This window comes from Cinclus cinclus, chromosome 7 (genome assembly GCF_963662255.1).
Source record: "Cinclus cinclus chromosome 7, bCinCin1.1, whole genome shotgun sequence".
Taxonomy (NCBI): Eukaryota; Metazoa; Chordata; class Aves; order Passeriformes; family Cinclidae; genus Cinclus; species Cinclus cinclus.
In genome coordinates this window covers 2507912-2527889 of record NC_085052.1, presented here as the reverse complement: position 1 = coordinate 2527889, position 19978 = coordinate 2507912, and the positions used below count along the sequence as shown (strand labels likewise).

At 44.1% G+C, this 19978-nt stretch overlaps 1 protein-coding gene across 1 annotated transcript in view; it reads left to right on the top strand.

Annotated features, from left to right (window-relative positions):
* The window catches only part of DOCK1 (dedicator of cytokinesis 1), a 236396-nt gene that overhangs the window by 11029 nt on the left and 205389 nt on the right, over positions 1–19978 (top strand). Inside the window, exons 8-20 of the mRNA XM_062496598.1 lie at positions 535–670; positions 1461–1618; positions 2313–2394; positions 3065–3200; positions 3507–3579; positions 5331–5473; positions 7638–7763; positions 8893–9017; positions 9304–9402; positions 10616–10688; positions 11958–12061; positions 12469–12652; positions 17690–17787. Coding sequence (XP_062352582.1) covers positions 535–670; positions 1461–1618; positions 2313–2394; positions 3065–3200; positions 3507–3579; positions 5331–5473; positions 7638–7763; positions 8893–9017; positions 9304–9402; positions 10616–10688; positions 11958–12061; positions 12469–12652; positions 17690–17787 — 1537 coding nt within the window. The remainder of the gene's footprint in view (positions 1–534; positions 671–1460; positions 1619–2312; positions 2395–3064; positions 3201–3506; positions 3580–5330; positions 5474–7637; positions 7764–8892; positions 9018–9303; positions 9403–10615; positions 10689–11957; positions 12062–12468; positions 12653–17689; positions 17788–19978) is intronic.

Sequence of the window (19978 nt, the reverse complement as noted above, 5' to 3'; positions counted from 1 at the left end):
TACTGCTGCCAGCAATGTGGAGAAATGTGAAAGGTTTTTTCTGAGCCTGGATTTGATTATGGCAGAAAGCTTCCTCTCTGCAGAAGGTAATTATGGATGTTCACACCCTGCTGACAGAGATCTGGTTTCTGCTTTAAAGAGAGGAAACAACTTCTGCCTCCTCTCGTGGGGTGTGGGTAAAACATGAATTTGCAGTTGGAGAAGGTGGAGTGGGAGACATGAGCTGTGTGTGGTGAGACTTGGTTCTTCAGACTGTTGGGTAAATCAGAGGAGACCAGGTCTCTGGGAAATTTATTTGTTTAAGAAATTACATCCCCAGCTGCTGTGCTGTTTAATTTCCATCAGTTTTCCCTGTGCTGTGGGAATAAGTGACTTGGATCTCCAGGGCTGGTGACATATTAAATTGCATTATCATGTCTCAAATAACTTCTTTTCCATTATGTGTCAGGTGTGTAAGTTGAACACTTGGCAGGTGTTTTTTAGGCATTCCTTCAAGCGCTGTTAATCCACAAACACATTTTCTGTCTTGTTTAGAATTCTGGATCTAGATCTGGTGGTTAGAGATGAAGATGGCAACATTTTGGACCCAGAGCAGACCAGCACCATCAGCCTTTTCAGAGCACATGAAGTTGCTTCCAAGCAAGTGGAGGAGAGGCTGCAGGAGGAAAAAGTAAGAAACTCTGTGGCTTTTCCTTGTGAAACACAAGGCTGTAAACTAATTGGATGATTGTTATTTTTAGCACTGGTAATGAGGGATTTGATGTGTTTATGCAGAATTATCAGGCTTAAGCATTTCGTCAGAGTTTTTATGTCTCAGGCTGTGTTTTTTTCACCCTTTTAAGAGGTTTAGTAAAATTTATGGTTCAGACCTGTATAAATAAATCAGGTGCATTTGTAGGTTAATATCAGATGTGCATGTGAGAGGTTTGTAAGGTAGGCTGTCATCAGAGTTTCTCTTTGAGAATCACAAAGAATGAAATCCTCATTCTTGTGTGGTTTCTTTATGCCAATCCTAAAAACATGCTGAAGTAAAAGGGGCAAATTTAAAGCCCTTCTCAGTCTTGAATTGTCAACACCTTTGCAGCTGAAAATCCTTAATTTAAAAATGAGAAACTTTTCTGTTTCTTTTTTTTTTTTTTTTGTTGTGTTACTGGATTTTTTTTCAGGTATACTTGAGGCTCTGTTTTTTCTCCTTTTTTTTTTTTTTGTCCCTCTCTACTTAATAAGTTGAAGACATATTTTCTCTCCTTTTTTTTTTAAGCTTTTTCCTTATGGTGTGGCACTTCAAGACAGATCCAGAAAGTGCTGTCTGTCATGAAACTTAACAGAAAAAAAGATCACAGGAGCAGACACTCAGTGGAAACCTTGTCCTCTTCTTTCTGGAGGGTTTTAAGAAAGTTTTATAGCAGTTGGATGTCTGTTAGGCTAAGTTAAACTTTATTTTTGTTCTTGAACTGCAGTCTCAGAAACAGAATATTGATATCAACAGACAAGCCAAGTTTGCTGCCACTCCTTCATTTGCTTTATTTGTAAATTTAAAAAACGTCGTGTGTAAAATAGGAGAAGATGCTGAAGTCCTGATGTCTCTGTATGACCCACTGGAATCCAAATTTATCAGGTTAGTGCCATTTTTATCTGTGCTTACTCAGAGATGGTAGGGAGGGAGTTTTGGGGCTTAGCAAAGTCAAATTTCTGTGGAAAGTAGAGGCAGGTCCCTTCACTTGGGACACGTTTCAGGGTCGTGCTGTGCTTGTGGTTCCCCAAGAGCAGATGGAAATTCAGAGGTGAACACACCTGCATGGGCTGTGACCTTGCTGAGCTGCGGAATTCCCACACTTGGTTGCTGAGAAGCTGCTGTCTTTATAAAAATTGTGTGAACTAAGGGAAATGCCAGCTTCTCTGCTCAGTATTTGTTTCCTTAGGTTAAGGAAATCGGGTTGAAAAGGCTCCTGTAAATTCTGAAGTTGATTTTATCTGCTTGTGTTAAGGGGCATTCAGTGATGGGATATGGGGGAACGGCTTCAAGCTGAAAGAGGGCAGATTTAGATGGGATATTAGGGAGAAATCCTTTTGTGGGAGGGTGGTGAGGCACTGGCATGGGTTTCCCAGAGAGGTGGTGAACTCCCAGTCCCTGGCAGTGTCCAAGGCCAGGTTGGAGGGGTTTGGATCACCCTGGGACAGTGGAAAGTGTCCCTGCCCGTGACAGGGGGTGGAATGGGGTGATCCTTATGATCCCTTCCAACCCAAAACATCGTGTGGTTCTGTTGCTCTAAGATTTAAACAAAAAGTCTTCAAAGTACTGTTCTTTTCAGTGAGAACTACCTGGTGAGGTGGTCGAGCTGTGGCCTGCCCAAGGACATTGACAGACTGCACAACCTGCGAGCCGTGTTCACCGTGAGTTCCCCTGCCCAGAGCCTGGCAGCCACACAGGGGGGACAATGGGCTGGGTGTCACCAGCGTGGGGCACCTCTGCAGGGGGAAGCACAGCTGGAGAGGGGCTCCAGGACACAAGGAATGGCTTCCCACTGCCAGAGGGCAGGGATGGATGGGATATTGCAAAGGAATTGTTCCCTGGGAGGGTGGGGAGGCTCTGGAACAGGGTGCCCAGAGAAGCTGTGGCTGCCCCTGGATCCCTGGAAGTGTCCAAGGCCAGGTTGGAGCAACTTGGGATATAGTGGAAGGTGTCCCTGTTCATTTTTAGGGCTGGAACAAGGTAATTTTTAAGGTCCCTTCCAACCCCAACCATGCCATGATTCTGTGCTGCCGAAGGCTCACGTGAGATCTTTCTCCTAAGTGCCTGCTAAATATTCTCAGCACCTGAGAAAAACCAAAGTGAATTTTTTTAACTTTTAGCTTACTAGAAATGGCCTGGCCTTCTAAGGAATTAATTTACACAGCACTCCAGTAGGATGTTTAAATACTGTTACAAAGGCTGCTCTACCCCCAGAGCACTTTTCCTTAGAGCGCAGCAAAGGCAAATTCTGAGCGGCAAACCCTCTGCCTACTGAAATGGAACTTGAAATTCAGCTATTAGAAAGCAACCTGATGTTACTGCTGTTGGTAGGACCTGGGCAGCAAGGACCTGAAAAGAGAGAAGATCAGTTTTGTGTGCCAGATCGTGCGCGTGGGCAGGATGGAGCTGCGGGACAACAACACGAGGAAGCTCACGTCGGGGCTGCGCAGACCCTTCGGGGTGGCAGGTACCTCTGGGGTGGATCTCTGCATCTCCTGTTCTCTTCTTCCATGGAAATTGGCTGCTGGAACTGCTGTGGGGTTGTATAAACTCGGGGTTGTTGCACACTGGTTGCTGTATCCTGTACCTTGCAGGGTATGCATTAGCCGAGATGCCAAAGCTCGTTTTGCACCGTGATATTCCACAGACAGTTCTGAAATTCCACAGTTGATAATTCCATCCCTCTTCTGAGTCACAGTTGCTTCAATTCCCCGGGGGGTTCCCTCTTTCCACGTTGCTCACTTCATTCAGTGCCCTTGGTTTGTCTTTGCAGTGATGGATGTTACTGACATCATTAATGGGAAGGTTGATGATGAGGACAAGCAGCACTTCATCCCATTCCAGCCGTAAGTAGGGAGCAGCTGCAAGAGCAAGCAGGAGTGAAAAAAACCAAGATTTTATCTTTGATTTATTTTCTTTTTTTATTTTTTTTTTAAAGCTAATACTTTACGTTAATTTATTTCCATGGGATATTTTCTCCCGAGTAAGATTGCTAATACATCTTCCCTGGTAATTTGCCATTAGCTGCAACAGTGATATCCCCAGAAACTTCAGGGTGTTCTGAGTTTCAAGCACACGTTCCCAGTTTTGCAGCCTTGTTTTCTTTTTGTTTCAAGATGGCCGGGGGAGAATGTATAAGAGGTGAAATGCTTGAAGTTTGTTCATTGCTGGTTTAGCTTTGCCTGAGATCAATAGAGATCATGTTCCATCCATGGATCCTAAGTTTTTACATCTGTGACGTGAGGAAAGGTAGAAGAGATAAGGCAAATTTTCATGAAGTATAGATGTGTAGTTTTCCCAATGCTGGACTGCCATCTGTTCCAAAAGGCAAAACATAGTTATGGGAGCTGAATTCCTTGATTAATACACAAATGCATATTCAGATGGGCTGTTAATGATATTTTTAAAAAAACCCAGCTTGACATAATAAAATCTTAAATTAACTTTGTTTTGCAAAATAGCCATAATTCAGGAAGCCCTTGTGGTTTGAAGGTGTAGGGCTGGTGTGAGGCCTGCAATGTGCAGGTCCTGTGGGGATAGGGGCTCTTAGTGACAAAATCAAAGTACAATTCCATTTTTCAAGGAAAATAGAGTTTGGGGAGGAGAAGGATACGTTTATTGTGTGGTAAACAACAGCGAAGTTTTTCAGTCAGTGTGGAAGTATGCAATGAAAATGAACCTTTCAGAGGGGGTGCTAATGGAGCATCCAGTTTTCTGCTCCATTAGCACTGGTTCATTTTTCCTGTTACATATACACAAGAGCTTGAAAAAGATGCACAGTGTGGTTTTGCTTTTTCCCCTGTAATAAATAAAAACATTCTCCTGTGAAAGTCTATCCCAAAGGATATGAATAAGGTGGAAACAAACACAGGGTGAATGCTGGTGGTGTTATTTCCAACGTAGACTTGGGCTGTGTATATGAGGCACACTTTTCTCCTCATCCCATGCTTTGTTTCTGTTGTACCACATACAATTCTGTTTTCATATCTTTGTATTCATTCACTGGCCACCAGCACAATGGCTGTCAAAAGCACTTGGCAAGATTTACTTCAGTGCCACCTAATGCTGCTGTTTATTTTTCGTCCCCATCTTCTCATTTGTTCACCGAGTTTGGGTTGTCTGCTCTTCTCCTCCTTTTCCCTGTGAGACTGATGGGAGCTTTTCCTTCAGGCACTCCACCTGTGGAATGACAGAGTTCACCCTGGAGGTGTTGCAGGGCTAGTCTGCTATAAATATACCTATATATATATATATGTTTCAATATTTACATAAACAAGAACTGCCTGTGTGGGTTTTCACTTCTTAACTGGGGGCTCTCAGGTGGGAGATGTCCCCCTGCTCCCCGAGGACTGTCCCTGTCCCTGAGGGAGCAGAACCCTCACAGGTGTGCTGGACTCTCTGTGGTAGATCAGCGTTCTTCTGATTAATGATCTCCCCCTGTCTTTCTTGTTACCTTTCCTGTCCTTTGTCCTGCGTTGACTAATAAATGCTCTTTGTCACAACTGTGATATGATCTTTTGTGTTCCCTTGTCACTGTGACTTCTGGTTTTCTGTGCCCCTTTGTCTCCTGGTGTTGGTCGTCATGTGCATCCTCCAGGCTAGCGTTGGATGACGCCATTCGACACAAGCAGCTGAACATATCATCCCGTTTTTCACCCAGGGTGGCAGGGGAGAATGATTTCCTGCAGACTGTTATAAACAAAGTGATTGCTGCCAAAGAAGTCAACCACAAGGGTCAGGGTAGGTACCGCTTGTCCTGCGCGCCTTGATTCGCTCCGTGTGATGATGGTGTTAATTTTGGAATCAAAAAATTGTTGGTACGGTTTGTTCCTCCCTTCCCCACCTCTCGGGGATCAGCCTGTTCTTCCCCATCATTTTCCCCCTGCCCTGTGTGGACTCTGCAAGCTGCAGTATTGTTCAGCTCTTGGATGCCTTTGTAATTCTGCTGGAGGAGGTCCAGGGGAGGCAAAAATGGTCAAGGGTGTGAACATCTCCGATGAGCAGAGGCTGAGGGAGCTGGGCCTGGTTACTCTGGGGAGGGGGAGACTGAGAGGGAATCTCACTATTCCATATCAACACATCCAGAGAGTGTCAGGCTGTTTTCAGCAGTTCCCCGTGACAGGAGGAGGAGCAGTGCCCATAAACTAGAACCCAGCAAGTTCCACCTGCGCATGAGGAAGAACTTCTTCCCATGAAGGGTGGCAGAGCTTTGGAGCAGCTGCCCAGGGAGGATGTGGAGTTTCCCTTTCTGCAGACATTCCCAACCTGCCTGCACGCCTTCCTGTGCCACCTGCTCCCCTTGGATCATCTCCAGAGGTCCCTTCCAACCCCACCTCTCCGTGACTGTGATTTCTGTGGAGGTGATGACTCAAGGACTCCTCTCTCGTGCCCTTGAGCTGTGGATTTTTGCCTCTCCATGCTGAAGGAAGGGATGTTCTTCTCCTTCTCTTCCTTCCCCTTATTTTTCTGCTCTGCAGCTGAATTTTGCAGCATTTTGCTCCTTTCCTGGGAGACCTGAGCTCGCAGGAGGTGAGGAGGGAGCCAGAGCCAGAAGCCCTCTGAAACTTCCCTGACACCTTCTCTAGGGCACTGCTGTGGGTCGATTTATTTTTGTGTGTGGTCTCATGATCATGACGTGACTGTGCCCAGTTATTCCTCTACTACCTTCAGTATTTTCTGGAAATTCTGAGTTAATGTGGAGTTATGCTGATTAATACAGAGTATTAATACTAATACTCTGTATTAATCAGCAAACACTCAGTGAATATCTATGTCACTCCATATCTGACCAAACTCCAGGAAAACTACACACTTTTCCCTGATTTTTGCACTAATTAATAGCAAACAAAGTTTTACATAAGCCTTATTTTTAGCTTTACCTTTAGCTACTGAGTTTTATCTGCTTCCCATCCTTATTTTTGCCGGTGTGTATCTGATAGGAGGAAACATTTCAGTGTCTTTGATTCATTCCAGATTCTTCCCTTAAAAAAGAGTGCCCAAGCAAACAGCAAAAGGAAAAAGAGTTGTTCCTTAGCCAGTCAGTGCAGGTACAGTTGCAGCTCAGTGAAACAGCAGCTGTCAGAACCATCCCTGGCAACAAATCAGCCCAGAAACTCTCACAGAGCTATCATGGGAAAGACAAGCTGCCAAGTGTACACAAAATGAATGTACAGTTAATTCTCTAACAGGGTAACCCACAATTTATTTCATGGATGAATATTTTTGGGGTGTTTTTCGTAGCTTTTAATTTTAGGATTTTCTTCTGCAAATTGCTGCTGTGATTATTTTGTGCTTAAACTTGATTGCCAGCCACTTCACCGAGTGGAAGGCTTCTTTGGGTTGGGTTTCTTTTTTATTTTTATGGGTTATTTTTTTCACTTTGGCATCTTTTTTTTTTTTTTTTTCCCCTGTAACAAATGTGCCTGATGTTAGTTGGCAAGCAGCAGATTTTTAGTGGCTTCTGCTGCTGAGCAGAAAATATCAGCTGTGTGAAGCTGATGCTTAGATTTGTGTTCTCAGAGCAGCAAAAACAGCTTATGGGGGTGGTGATCAATCAGTTTGGGGTATGGATCTGCTTGGAATCCTTGAGTTTTTCCATGCAAATCATCCTTGCTCCTCTTTTTTTTCTCCATGGAAGATAAACATCTCATTACAAAGAACATGGAACATAATCAGAAATAATTCTGTGTGCTGCACTCATATTTTTGTGTGAAGTGATGAGATCTTTGGAGTGTTTTAAAATATTTAGGTTTATTTTTTTTTTTAAGTAAAGGAAGATCAGCTATCTTAACATACCTAAATTATTTTAACCTCCTGAGATTTTTCAGTTTGCAAAAAGAAATCTCTAGCATCTAAGAATAAATCCCAGCAGTTTCATAATTGTGGTTATTTTTTTACACAACAGGTCTGTGGGTGACTTTGAAACTTCTTCCAGGAGATATCCATCAGATTAGGAAAGAGTTTCCACACTTAGTGGACAGGTCAACAGCAGTGGCTCGGAAAATGGGCTTTCCTGAGATTATCATGCCTGGTAAGCCACTTAATTAATTTTAACCTGCTTTAGTGCCTGTATGTATGGAGTGTTTTGGAGGAAAAAAAAAAAATTACAGATGAATTTAAGGTGTGTATGGTATGCATTAAAAAAATCATCAAAAGATGTTGTCTCATTGAAAATAAATGTAAAATATTTTGGTGATACCTGCTTCAATAAATAAAGCTCCCACCCCGTTCAAGAAGACAGGAAATCCTGGTGAGAGTGGAAATTCTCCTTTTTTTTTTTCCAGTTAAAAAGAATTATCCCCATAGCAAGGGTAAATGTAAAACTTCTCTCCTGTGCTGAATCCAAATCAGGTTTTTGAGGTCCAGGCTTGATTTAGAGATAGCAGCTCTCTTAGGGTTTGTACTAGATTTGGATCATGCATTGGAGAGAGTGTCACATCAGCTTTTTTTTTTTTTTTAAATACATGTATTCTGTGCATGTTCAGTTCAGGTGTTTACAAAGAGAAAAACAAACCAAAACCCATGAAAACCAACTCAAAAATGTGGTGCCTCTCAAAATAAAACCTGCCATGAGCAAGAGCAGAGCCTGCAGTGTCCTTTGCAGATTGATGGGCCCTGGAGGATCCATGAGATGTTTCCAGAGCCCATCCCAGTTCCAGATCTCCCTGTGGCTGCTGACAGATGTCTGTCAGACATTTTACCATCTCTTCTACAAGTGTGAGTGCCTCAGCACCTTGTTTGCATCCTGTGTTGGCTCAGAAAATGATTGGAAATCCCTCGTTTTCCCAGCTCATTTTCAAAATTTCAGTTGAATTGGGGTGGAGCTGAGGAGCATTTTGAGTCATAAATCTTAAGTACAGCCCTCCCCTGCAACCCCCAAGGCAGCAAAAACATCAAACCCCTTCCTGCTGTAACAAATTAGAGACCTCTTGTAGGCTGTTAAAACACTTTAAATTGCAAAATACATTTGTGTGGGATAAATGACTGTGTTGAAACTTTTCCTTTCAAGTGAATACTGCAGGAAATAGTGTGAAAATAAGGTGAATGGAAATGTGGTGTTTTAAGTGTTTTGCCATTGGTTCTGTGTGTCCATGCTTTCCCAAATCTGTGGTTTTACTGTGAGAATTGTGGGTGATTTTGTGCTTTGCTCTCCCTTGTAGGAGATGTTCGTAATGACATCTACGTCACCTTGGTGCAGGGAGATTTTGACAAAGGCAGTAAAACCACAGCAAAGAACGTGGAAGTCACAGTGTCTGTTTATGATGAAGATGGCAAGAGATTAGAGGTATTAAAGTATTTCATGTCTGGAGGCTTTTTGATTTTGATACATATCATGTTAAGCCTTTTCAACAGCTGAATTTGTCAGCTTAAGGTCCCAGTTTTTATTTTCAACCAAACTTTTGTCATCATTAAATGCATCTTGCCTTATGAACGCATGCATTTTGATTCCAGTTTCATGAGGACTACTCTCTCTTATTCTGACCTGCTTCACTGATTTCTTTTTTGTTTATTTGACTGAAAAAGTGGAGTTTAAGTGACATAAACGCTTCCCCTTCTGTTTGTTTTCGCAGAGTGTTATTTTTCCTGGTGCTGGTGATGAAGCCATCTCCGAGTACAAGTCAGTGATCTATTACCAAGTAAAGCAGCCTCGCTGGTTTGAGACTGTAAAGGTATTTAAACTGTTGAAATAACTTCTCTGGGTGTTAATATGCCATTAATACTGCTTTCAGGGGGAAACAGAACTGGGGAAATTCAGTGCCTGTGTTCAGCAGGGCAAGGACTAGTTCAGCTAAGAAAGGCTTTGACTTTTATTGCGCATTGAATTTTATTTCAGCCATTGCTCAAGGATGACTTGTGGGGAACCTCCAGCATTTCTTCAGGAATGGTTGGCTCTATTTCCATGGAGCTGACCTAGAGGAGAGCAGGATATTAAGGCTGAAACACATTTGCTATAGTGTGGGACTCATCAGTGTTTGAGGATGTGGTTGTGCTTTAAGCCTGCTCATTTACTGGGGTAATAACATTTCCACTGCCAAGTTTGGAGATTGCAAAGAAGGCTGATTCTGGAACCCTTTGTCTGTCTGTGAGCAGGGGCTGTGTGCTCACAAGGGCCACGGGGCTCCTCCCCACAGCAGAATTTTTACTTCTGTCTGTGGACAGAAAAGGGATGTTGGGGAACGGCAGAGGATGGATGTGCCCCGGGATTGTCACTCACTGCTCGTTTGGAAGTGCTGGAAGGTGTCTGGGTGGGGTTGGGAGAGGCTGAAGGCCTTCCCCTTCCCCTTCCCCTTCCCCTTCCCCTTCCCCTTCCCCTTCCCCTTCCCCTTCCCCTTCCCCTTCCCCTTCCCCTTCCCCTTCCCCTTCCCCTTCCCCTTCCCCTTCCCCTTCCCCTTCCCCTTCCCCTTCCCCTTCCCCTTCCCCTTCCCCTTCCCCTTCCCCTTCCCCTTCCCCTTCCCCTTCCCCTTCCCCTTCCCCTTCCCCTTCCCCTTCCCCTTCCCCTTCCCCTTCCCCTGTTGGACTCATCACTCTTTGGGGAGCTGGTTGTGCTTTAAGCCTGCTCATTTTGCTGGGGTGATAACCTTTCCACTGCCCAGTTTGGAGGCTGCAGAGGAGGCTGGTGGTGCCTCTCTGGAATCCGTTCAGTCTCTGCAGCAGTGGGAGCAGGAGCTGTGTGCTCACAAGGGCTTTGGAGCTGTTCCCATGCCAGAATTTTCCCTCCAAAGGTGCCGTGTGTCCATGGACAGGAAAGGGCTGCTGGGGGTGGATGTGCTGCTGGGATTGTCACTCAGGATTGCTTGGAAGCACTGGAAGATGTCTGGGGGGGTTGGGAGAGGCTGGAGGTGCTGCCCTGACCATTTCCCTGCTCCTCTGCCCTTGCTGCAGGTCGCAATCCCCATTGAGGACGTGAACCGCAGCCACCTGAGGTTCACCTTCCGCCACAGATCCTCCCAGGACTGTGAGTAACCCAGCCTGTCCTTGGCAGCTCCTGCAGCAGGGATGGCATCCCCACATTCCCAATCCAGAGCTGATCTTTGCCACTGCTTTCAGTGCAGCATTAAATGTGTGACATTAGACTTTGTCATAGCTCCTTTTTCTCTTTACATCTCCCTCGCTCTTACCTATCCTGATCTTTTCCTTCCCTGCCCAGTTTTTTCTCCAAAGGGAATAAATGGAATTTTTTACTAGGTTACTAATGGAGTAAAGCTTTCCATTGCTAGCCCAGAGAGCTGTGGTATTCTCTATCTCAGAGGTAGGGAGTAGAAAACATCTTTAACAGATGGGAATGTGGAAGTTTACAGTTGGCTTGGCATCAGTAATTGAAGACTTGGGGATTAAAAAAATTAATAAAACAATCTAAAGAATGATGCTTCTTAGGGAGAACAATGTTCAAAAAGTCACTGTCACTATCAGAATTACAGTCGTGTGCTACAAATTATAAGTCAGAAATGTTCTTACAATGGCTCAAATGTTTAGGTTGGCCACAGCCTAAATATTTCAAAGAGGTAATTCCTAAATATTAAAAGGGCCTCTTTCAGGGCTTTCTCCCATGCTCCTTGGGCTGTCTCAAGGTGATGACACTTTCCTTCTGGCTTCACTTCTCAACTTCCTTTGTGATCTCTCTATCATCTGTTGCTTTGTTTTTTTAAACTTTTGCCAACATATTTGAGCAAGAATCAGCTGAGTTCATTTTCTAGTTCCTGTTGGCTGCAGAATGGGTCAGCTTTCAAAAAAACGGAGGCACTTCATCTGCAATTATGGATCCAGTTTGTGTTTTGCTTCTAATGTTCCCCCTCCAAATGTCTGTCCTCAGGGCTGTGTGCTCTGATGAGCTCCTCTGTGCTGGTGTTTAATCTTTATTCCAGCTCCCAAACACTGCCATTTTCCTAAAAACCTTGGGCTTTCTCAATGCATCACATTTCTGTTTTGTTTTTAAAATTTGCCTTTATAAAGCTTTCCAAAAAGAACAGACAGAATATGGAAATATGAAGCATCTGGTTACTGTTGTGTTCATTTGGCCTTTTTTTGTGGGTTTTTTTTGTTTTTTTTGGTTCTGTGTTGCTTTTAGAAGACTTGCCCAGTTCTTTGTACACTTAATTTACATGAGAATCTTTGCTGTGGTCACTCACTGTCAAGTTGTCCATGTTTATGAGATTTAGGTGTCTTGACTGTAGAAATAATTACGTGGCGATTTGTCTTTTTTTTTTTTTTTTTTTTTTGGTAACAGCCAAAGATAAATCTGAGAAAATCTTTGCTCTGGCATTTGTGAAGCTCATGAGATATGATGGGACAACTCTGAGAGATGGAGAGCACGACCTTATAGTTTACAAGGTAGATTTTTGACTTCCCAGCAGGGAAGCTTCACTGATTGACTTCTGGGGAATTCTGTTCCAGAATGGCACTGGTAAATGTTTTGAAGTCTTCTGCTAAATCAAACTAAGCAGCAAGTCCTGAGCAGTTGGTTTATATGGGAGATTGAGTGTTAAACCTTTAATGTGTTTTAATTTCAAAGGTAATTGTTGTTAAGTTTTTTTGTGGGTTGGGAAAAGTGAATTCTGTAGACGTTTAAATAATCCCATTTTGGCTCTAACATGGACAGATTAGTGCTAAATTAGTGTGTTAAAGATGCATTTGATATCTCCAAACCTAAGAAAATCCAGTATAAAAGCTGCAATTTTCTTATCACCGAGATTTTTGACTGGATGTGTTCTCCTGCTGTGTTTCAAACGTCCCTGTAGGCAGAAGCCAAGAAGCTGGAGGATGCCTCGACCTATCTCAGTCTGCCCTCCACGAAAATCGAGCTGGAGGAGAAGGGACACTCAGCAACGGGCAAGAGCATGCAGAACCTCGGGAGCTGCACCATCAGCAAAGACTCTTTCCAAATTTCCACTCTGGTCTGCTCAACGAAGCTTACCCAGAACGGTGAGTGCCCAGAGCAGCTGCACTGCTGCTCCTCACGGCAGGGCTGCGATCTGCGTGTGCTGACTTTGCTGCCTGCTCCATCCCCATTCCCTGTGGCTCCCTCTTTGCTGGATTAGGTTGTGTGGGTGAGGTGTGAACCATCCAGCCTGTTCTCTGTTTTGCTCCTGAGCAGCTGATATCTCTGAAAAGACACAAGCATCCCGAGTTAAGTGGAACCAGGGGTATTGTTTCTCATAGAGTTGAGACTCTTCCCCTGCAGTGCACTGGAACAGGCTCTGTGGCACTTCACTTTTCCTTGAAAAAAAGCACTGGGGAAGGGGAAGAGTTTGCTTTCAAGAGCAGGTAATAGCAGGGCTCTGCTCCCAAACAAGCTGGTTTGCATTATTCCAAGGTGCAATTTCCGTATCTCAGGGCTGAGGACAGCTGTCATGTTTTCTCCAGGTGTGCAGGAGGGATGTTAGGGGAGGATATGTTGCCTAGAGGTCAATCTCTGTTTCCACACCTTCCCAGGAGTGGCCTCGGCTTTGCTTGCTCCTTTTAAACCTTGCATTCCATGCATTTTTCCTGTCTGTCAGCTGGCTGAGTGCATCCCAAGGCTGTGGAGAGCTGGTGGCAGCCACCAAAGGAAATATTTCACATTTGCAGCCTGTACCCCGCGTGTAATTTCTGTGCTCGGTTGCCATGGAGCAGTGCCTTGTTCTCCTGGCTGCACCAGCAGTGAGTGGGGAGTGTGGGAGGGTCATTCCATAGGGAGTGAGTCATTCCAGGGAGCTGCTGTGACTCAGGATGCTCTGGGGGGAGGGTGGGTGGCTTGGGATCACGATGACACCGCCACATTCGTGAGTCCCCTTTGTCCAGGGACATCCCTGCTCCCGTGCCACTCCAGGGCCAGCCCTGGAGTAACCGTGGCTTTTTCCAGTGGCATCTCCCGGCTCATCCTGGGTGTTTCACATGCAGAGCACATCAGATCCACTGCAGTCTGGCAGCCTTGGAGCCTGGCAGGGTGTTCAGCAAAAAATAAAAAAACCCTGGGATGTGCTTATAGGATTTCCCAGCAAAGACTGGATGCAACTCAGCAGCAGCACATTGGGGCTGGGGCTTGGAGAGCAGGATCCAACATCTGGAATTAAGCTGCTTGTTGTTGGAAAGTCTGTGCTGTTTTTCCCTTCAGCCTTCCCTAGTGCTTGTTAGTAGTTTAAAATTATTTTCCAGTGATCAATATATTGATGTGGCTTTCACAGAATCTCTATTAAAATTAAGCCTGAGCATTGTTTGGTGCTTAATTTGCATATTGTTTGCTTTGAAGGCCTGATCTTTAATGCTGCTGTAAATTATGTTGTCTGGGAAACTTTTCCTTGGAGTTGCCGAAGTCTTCTCTCTCTTCAAAGTGCTGTGATGTTATTAAGCAAGATCACCATGTCTTGTTGACCAGAAAGGAAACAAAACAAAAAATGATCATTAAGTTCCTCCCTCAAGTATCAGGTTCCATCTAAAAATTGGCAGTGCTTTTCAGATGGTGATTTCTGAAGCTGATTTTAAGTTTTCGAAAATGTTTGGTTAATATCCTTCTTTTAACTTTGTTAAAAACAAGTAAATAGCCATTATTATCCTCACTTGCAAAAATGTTCAGCCAAAGCAGACTTTTCTCATTTTGGTTACCTATAATAGCTCTTTCTTTACCCTCCATAACTATCTTAGAACTGGCTTTAAGACTTATTTTTAGCAATTCTGAAAGTATGTGAATAAGTTATCTGGCTTTTTCTGCTTGGTGTTTGATGGTGCAGAGACTTCTTTGTGTTTGAGCTCTTTGAACACTCCCTTGACTTCAGTTCTCTATGAACTGTGAGTTTTTAATGTTGCTTTTCTATCAGTAATCAATGTCCTTAGCACAGAAAAGCCTTCAAAATAACAGCCTTGCCCACTGCTGAGACTTTGAGAGTGATGGTGTGAAGTATCTTAGTTAACACTTGACCAGTTTTTAGTGGTTTGAGCAGAATTTATTAAAGTAGGATATTCCCTGGCCTTTCCCTGGATTTTGCAGTTAAGTTTGAAGAAGAGTGGCGATGTAAGAGTAAGAGGAGGGGGAAAAACCCTCAAGTGTTTGTGGAAGTAAATCCTCCTGGTGCCTCTTCCCAGACCTCAGGATGTCCTTTTATTATCAGGGTGATGGGAACAGACCTGGAATTGCATTAATGGGGAGATGTTCATTTATCAATAGGCAGAGGGCTGGCTGTGGTGTCCCTCTGGGTTTGCTGTTGGAAGCATCCAGGGCATCTCTAAGGCTTATTCCAAGAATTTCTCAGTTTTCTTTTCTTCCTGAAGGACTCAAATCTCTGGATAATAGTGGCTGGGAGCAGCCACTGGAGTCAGGACTTGGAGGAACCAGGGAGACCAGGATTGTGGAGAGCACTTGGGAAGAATTTGACTTAGCATAGTTGATAATTAAAAAACAAAAAAAACCAAAAAAACAAAAACACCCAACACACACACATGACTTAATTGTAGTGGCATAAAAAGTGAAGATGTAAGCACAGAATTAAAATATAAATCCATACAGACTGGAAAATCTAATGTTAAAGTCAAGAAGGCAGACAATTTCAAAGAACAGATGGGAATTTAGTTAGAGGGGAAATACTATCTTAACTGAATTTAGTGGCTGGGCTTGGAGACAAGTTTGGGGCTTTCCATAGGGAAGCTCTTGCCTAGATACAGGTTAAGGAAAGCTGATAGACAGGAACTTGGGGTGTTTCCTTCCACTTGTTAAATAGCCTGTAAAAATAAATCTTCATATGCATTCCATAGAATAATAAAGCACATTAATAAAGCCAAGTTGCTGCTGGGAACTTTGCAGTTTAAGCCTTTTGCAGTGGGGAGTCATAGAATCCCAGACTGGTTTGGGTTGGAAATGACCTTAAATCCCATGCAGTGCCACCCCTTGATGTGACAGGGACACCTTCCACTGTGCCAGGCTGCTCCAAGCCCCATCCAACCTGGCATTGGCCACCTCCAGGGAGCCAGGGACAGCCACAGCTTCTCTGGGCAACCTCATTCTGTCTTCCTCCTGATGTTTTCTAACCTCAAATTTCACTTGACCTAGGCTGGCTCCAGCATTCCTGTTTCCTGTAGGCTAAAATACTGTTTTCCATCATTTTACTGCATTATTTTACGTGCAGCCCTGTGAAAGGAGTGGGATTAACTGCCTGACTGGTGCTTTGCTGGGGTTAATTAATGCTTGCATTGCCAGGGAGTGCCCATTTTTCCATACCCTGTAAGTTATTTTTCCCTTTCAGCTGGCCTGCACTGACATTTTGTACTCACAAATGTATATTCATTTAGCATTTACTCTGCCATCACGCTGCCAGTCCACGTGGGTTTGTTTTCTTGGGGCAATCCATGATGCTGTTCAGAGCTCGTCTGTGGGCTGGCTTTTGTTCAGATCATTTCTTCTGTCAAGCTGATGCCTTGTTAGAAGTCAGACTGCAGCCAAATTCAGGGGTGGAAAGCTGATATAAATATATCCATGAAACACTTTGGATAACTCACAGAGGCATCTTTGCTTTGCTTCCAGAAGCAATTTTTTTTTTTGTTAATACTGAGTTTCTAAGAGTTTGGGTTCAGGCTATAGACTTCTTATAGGATGTATTAAAAAGGAGTAGAGGACTTGGATTTAAGTCTTTCAAGGCTTTAATGTAGTAAAAGTCTCATGATTTCTCCTAACAAAGAAGTGATGAGAAGGCTTGGTTTGAGTGCTGCTCGGAGGGGAATCTTTCCAAGCAGTACTGAGCTCCTTTCCACTAGAAGTAATTTCATTTATTACTTAGAATGAAAGATGTTTGAGAAAAGCATGGCAGCTGCTTTGAGTCTCTGCAGATACTTTCCAGAATAAACTCTACAGGTTCATACTTTGGTAAATGTTGTGTTGGTTGCTTTGGAAGTCTGAATAGCAAAGAGGTGAGGGGGTATTTGTTGGGAGAAAGGTGCTGTTTTGAGTTATTTTGGGCAGAATTCACACTGTATGAATTATATTGGGAGGTGGAGAAGGTGCAGTAGTGGGCCAGGGGCTGAACTGAAGGTAATGGGTCTTTAAATTAGTCATAAAATCAGTGAAGTTGGAGAAGACCTTTCAGAGTACCAAGTCCAGCTTTTTGTTGAAGGCTTCTCCTGAGCAGGAGTTGCTGCCAGTTTTGTTTTGTGCTGAAAACTGACTTTGCATGGGTGAGAATTTCCCCCTGAGGCTGCTTTGGCTGAGGCAGGAGGAGTGTGGGGTCTGGGGTCTGTGGGCAGTGCTGGGTTCCAGTGCTGGGGTTGGGATTTCCCAGGGAGCTGCTGCTCTGCAGGAGAGCCCTGCTGAGAGCTCCTCCCCAGGAGCTTTCCCTAAAGGAAGCTTTGCAGTGACTGATGGAGAGAGCTGGCCTTCTGTATTCCCTTATTCATCACGGAATGCTGGAGTGACAGCATCTTCAGGATGCAGGATTTGGGGATGAGACCGTTTGCATGATCAGGGCTGTGCCCTCAGGGACCATCCCTTGAGAGCAGCCAAGCAGGTGGGCACCACAGGGGGATAATTCATCACCCAGCTTTCCCCCAGTCTCACTTAGCTTGCAGCTCTTTGTGCTCCATTGTGCTTTATTCTCTTTTCAGTTTATGCAGTGAGAGCAGAGAAGCTGGAAACATTAATGCTGGGAGAGTCACTGCCCTGTAGTATGACTGTGTTGGTGGCTGACTAATTTCATTTTGGCATCTTTTTCTAAATGCACAACTGTCGTGTACAGCAAATTAAAAACCGAGGCTTCCTTGGCCTAGATTTTCCTGCTGATATTTCAAAAGCTGGCTGCTTTTCTGAAAGCCTTTCAGAGTTCTGTCAGGGTAGGAGGATTGTCTGAGGTTTCTGCAGCATCAGAGGGTACCAGAAATGCGTTGTTGTCCTGGGGAAAAGGCTGAAGTAAGGAAATAAAGCTTTGTCCTGAGTATGGTGATGGAGAGTGGGCAAAGGGAAATGGCCTGCATGAGATAATTGTTGGGTTTTTTTATTCCTAGTTGATCTCTTGGGGCTGCTGAAGTGGAGATCCAACACGAGCCTGTTGCACCAGAACTTGAAGCAGCTGATGAAAGTTGATGGTGGTGAAGTGGTCAAGGTAATGAGTTAATGTCTGTAAAAATACCGGGTTTTGAGGTGTCTCTTTTTTTGGCTCCCACACTTTCCCCCTCAACCTCACTGCACTCACTTGCACATTAAATTGCAACCAGGACTTGCCAACTTCAGGGTGCTGGTGCTTCTCTCCCTGCCCTCCAAGAACATTTCAGATGGCTGAGAACTGATAAAACACACAAAAAATGCACATTTCTGAAAATCAGGTTGTTTTTTTTTCTAGCAGTTTGAATTTTTATGTAAGGTATATGAAGAAGAGGTGTTTTTCTTTGCAAGATTAGACCATCTCAGAAGTCTTACAGGATAATATTAAAAATATTTATAATCTGTGGATGTGGAATGCAATCTTAGTGTGTGCTGCTGTTGTTTTCTTTTAAAAAATACTTCTGGACACATTTAGCTGAGCCAAGTTATTTACATTTGCCAAGGCCACTGAGTGATTGCAGAGAGCTACAGATTTAGCTGTGCAAAAGAGGAGGCTGGAACTTTATTGAAGGTGTTGTAATCCATCAAATCTGAACGTGTCAAAAGATGTACTTGGGGACAGGTGACCCTGGAGAGTTGTTTCCTTACTTCAGGGGATTTTTGGCTGGTTCACAGAAGCAGAATGAAGCCTCAGCCTGAAGTAACTTCAAGCACCTGGGAATGCTGATGTTATCTTCCTTGGAGGGTGTGGAAAGGGGGGGGTCCCACAGATTTGTTTTGGGAAGGTTCTGCTTGCTGTGGTTTTGTCCTGGGTCATTTGAGAGCAGAATGTTGCCCGTGGTGCTGGCTCCTGCTGAGCATTGCCATGGCTCTGTCACTTGGAATTCTCCCTCCTCTCCAGATGGGACGTCCCAGAGTGCATGGCACATTCCTGGGGGTCGGGGATTTCCTCAGGATGCACCAGAACTGGGCTTTGAGTAAAAGCAGTTCTGGGGGGAGTTCTCCAGCTGGCACATGCTCAGGACTCAGTGAGGTTTCCTTCTCCCTGCTCACTGAGCACAACTGGAATCATGAAGAGGACAGAGTGTTTAATATTGCTTCCATCACCGTTTTTATCCCTTTTTTTAGAGGGCCAGTGTTTACATTGTCCATCTGTTGCAGCAGTGTTCCATCTTAGTGGAGCCTGCTCTGCTGCAGGATCTGGTTTGTAACTGTTCCTTTTTGTTCTTCCAGCTTTCTTTGCCCTTCAAGTTTTTAACTACAATACCCAGTGCAGTTTGGATGTCTTTAAAAAAAAAAGTACTGATGTGATAAAGCACATTCATATTTTTTGTTAAGCCACTGCCTGTTTTTGAAACTCCCAGTAAAAGGCCTGGTGTTCATTTATTTGAGTGGAGATGAGCTCAGATACCCATTCTGTGCCTGTTCCCAGAGTGTGTGGAAGCTGTAAATGTTATCTCCCTTCCCCAGAGGCTCTGGCTCCATTTGTGCAGAGTCTGTGGAGTATGAAAATGTAAACTAATAGTATAGGAATTATTCATGCTACCTGAGAAATGTCCTGCCTCTTCACACAGCAGCAGCATCTCTGCTCTGCTCTTCCTGCTGCCACACCAAGTCCTGGTGAGCAGATCTAAAACTTGAACTCTGCTAATGAAAGTCGGGCTGAGGTGCCTGAATGTGAAATCAAGGCTTGATCAACCTCCCAGCCATCCTTTGGCTTCCAGAGGCTTCTCTTCAGACCAAGAGAGAAACATCTCCTGTCAAGGCTCAGAACTGTGCTTTGCACTTCCCTCCCTGCCAGCTGGCAGCAGCCACAGAATCATTCAGAATTACAGAACCATTTAGGATGGAAAAGACCTCTGAGATCAGAGTTCAACCTTTAGAACATCGAGTCCAGCCTTTAATGTGCTTTATTTGCACATCTTCTTTAATGGAATGAGTAAGGCTGTGAGAAGGTGATGTTTTTCTTTTGCCCCCGTAGTGGAATTATGAGCTGGCTCTTCCCCAGGACTGGACTAAGATCAGCTGCAAGAATTTTGTCTTTTCTGTTTTTTTTTTTTTCTTTTTTGTTTTTTTTTTTTCCCCAACCTCAGCAGCACAAACTGTGACTGTGTTCACTTGGTTGAAGGAGTTTGACATTCAGCTGTGAATTGGAGTTAATTCCTGACATTTGACTGTAGATTTAGGAGGTCAGCTGAATCAGGCTTGATCCAGGAGTCTCGTTGCACAGCTAAACATTTTTTAGAGGAGGA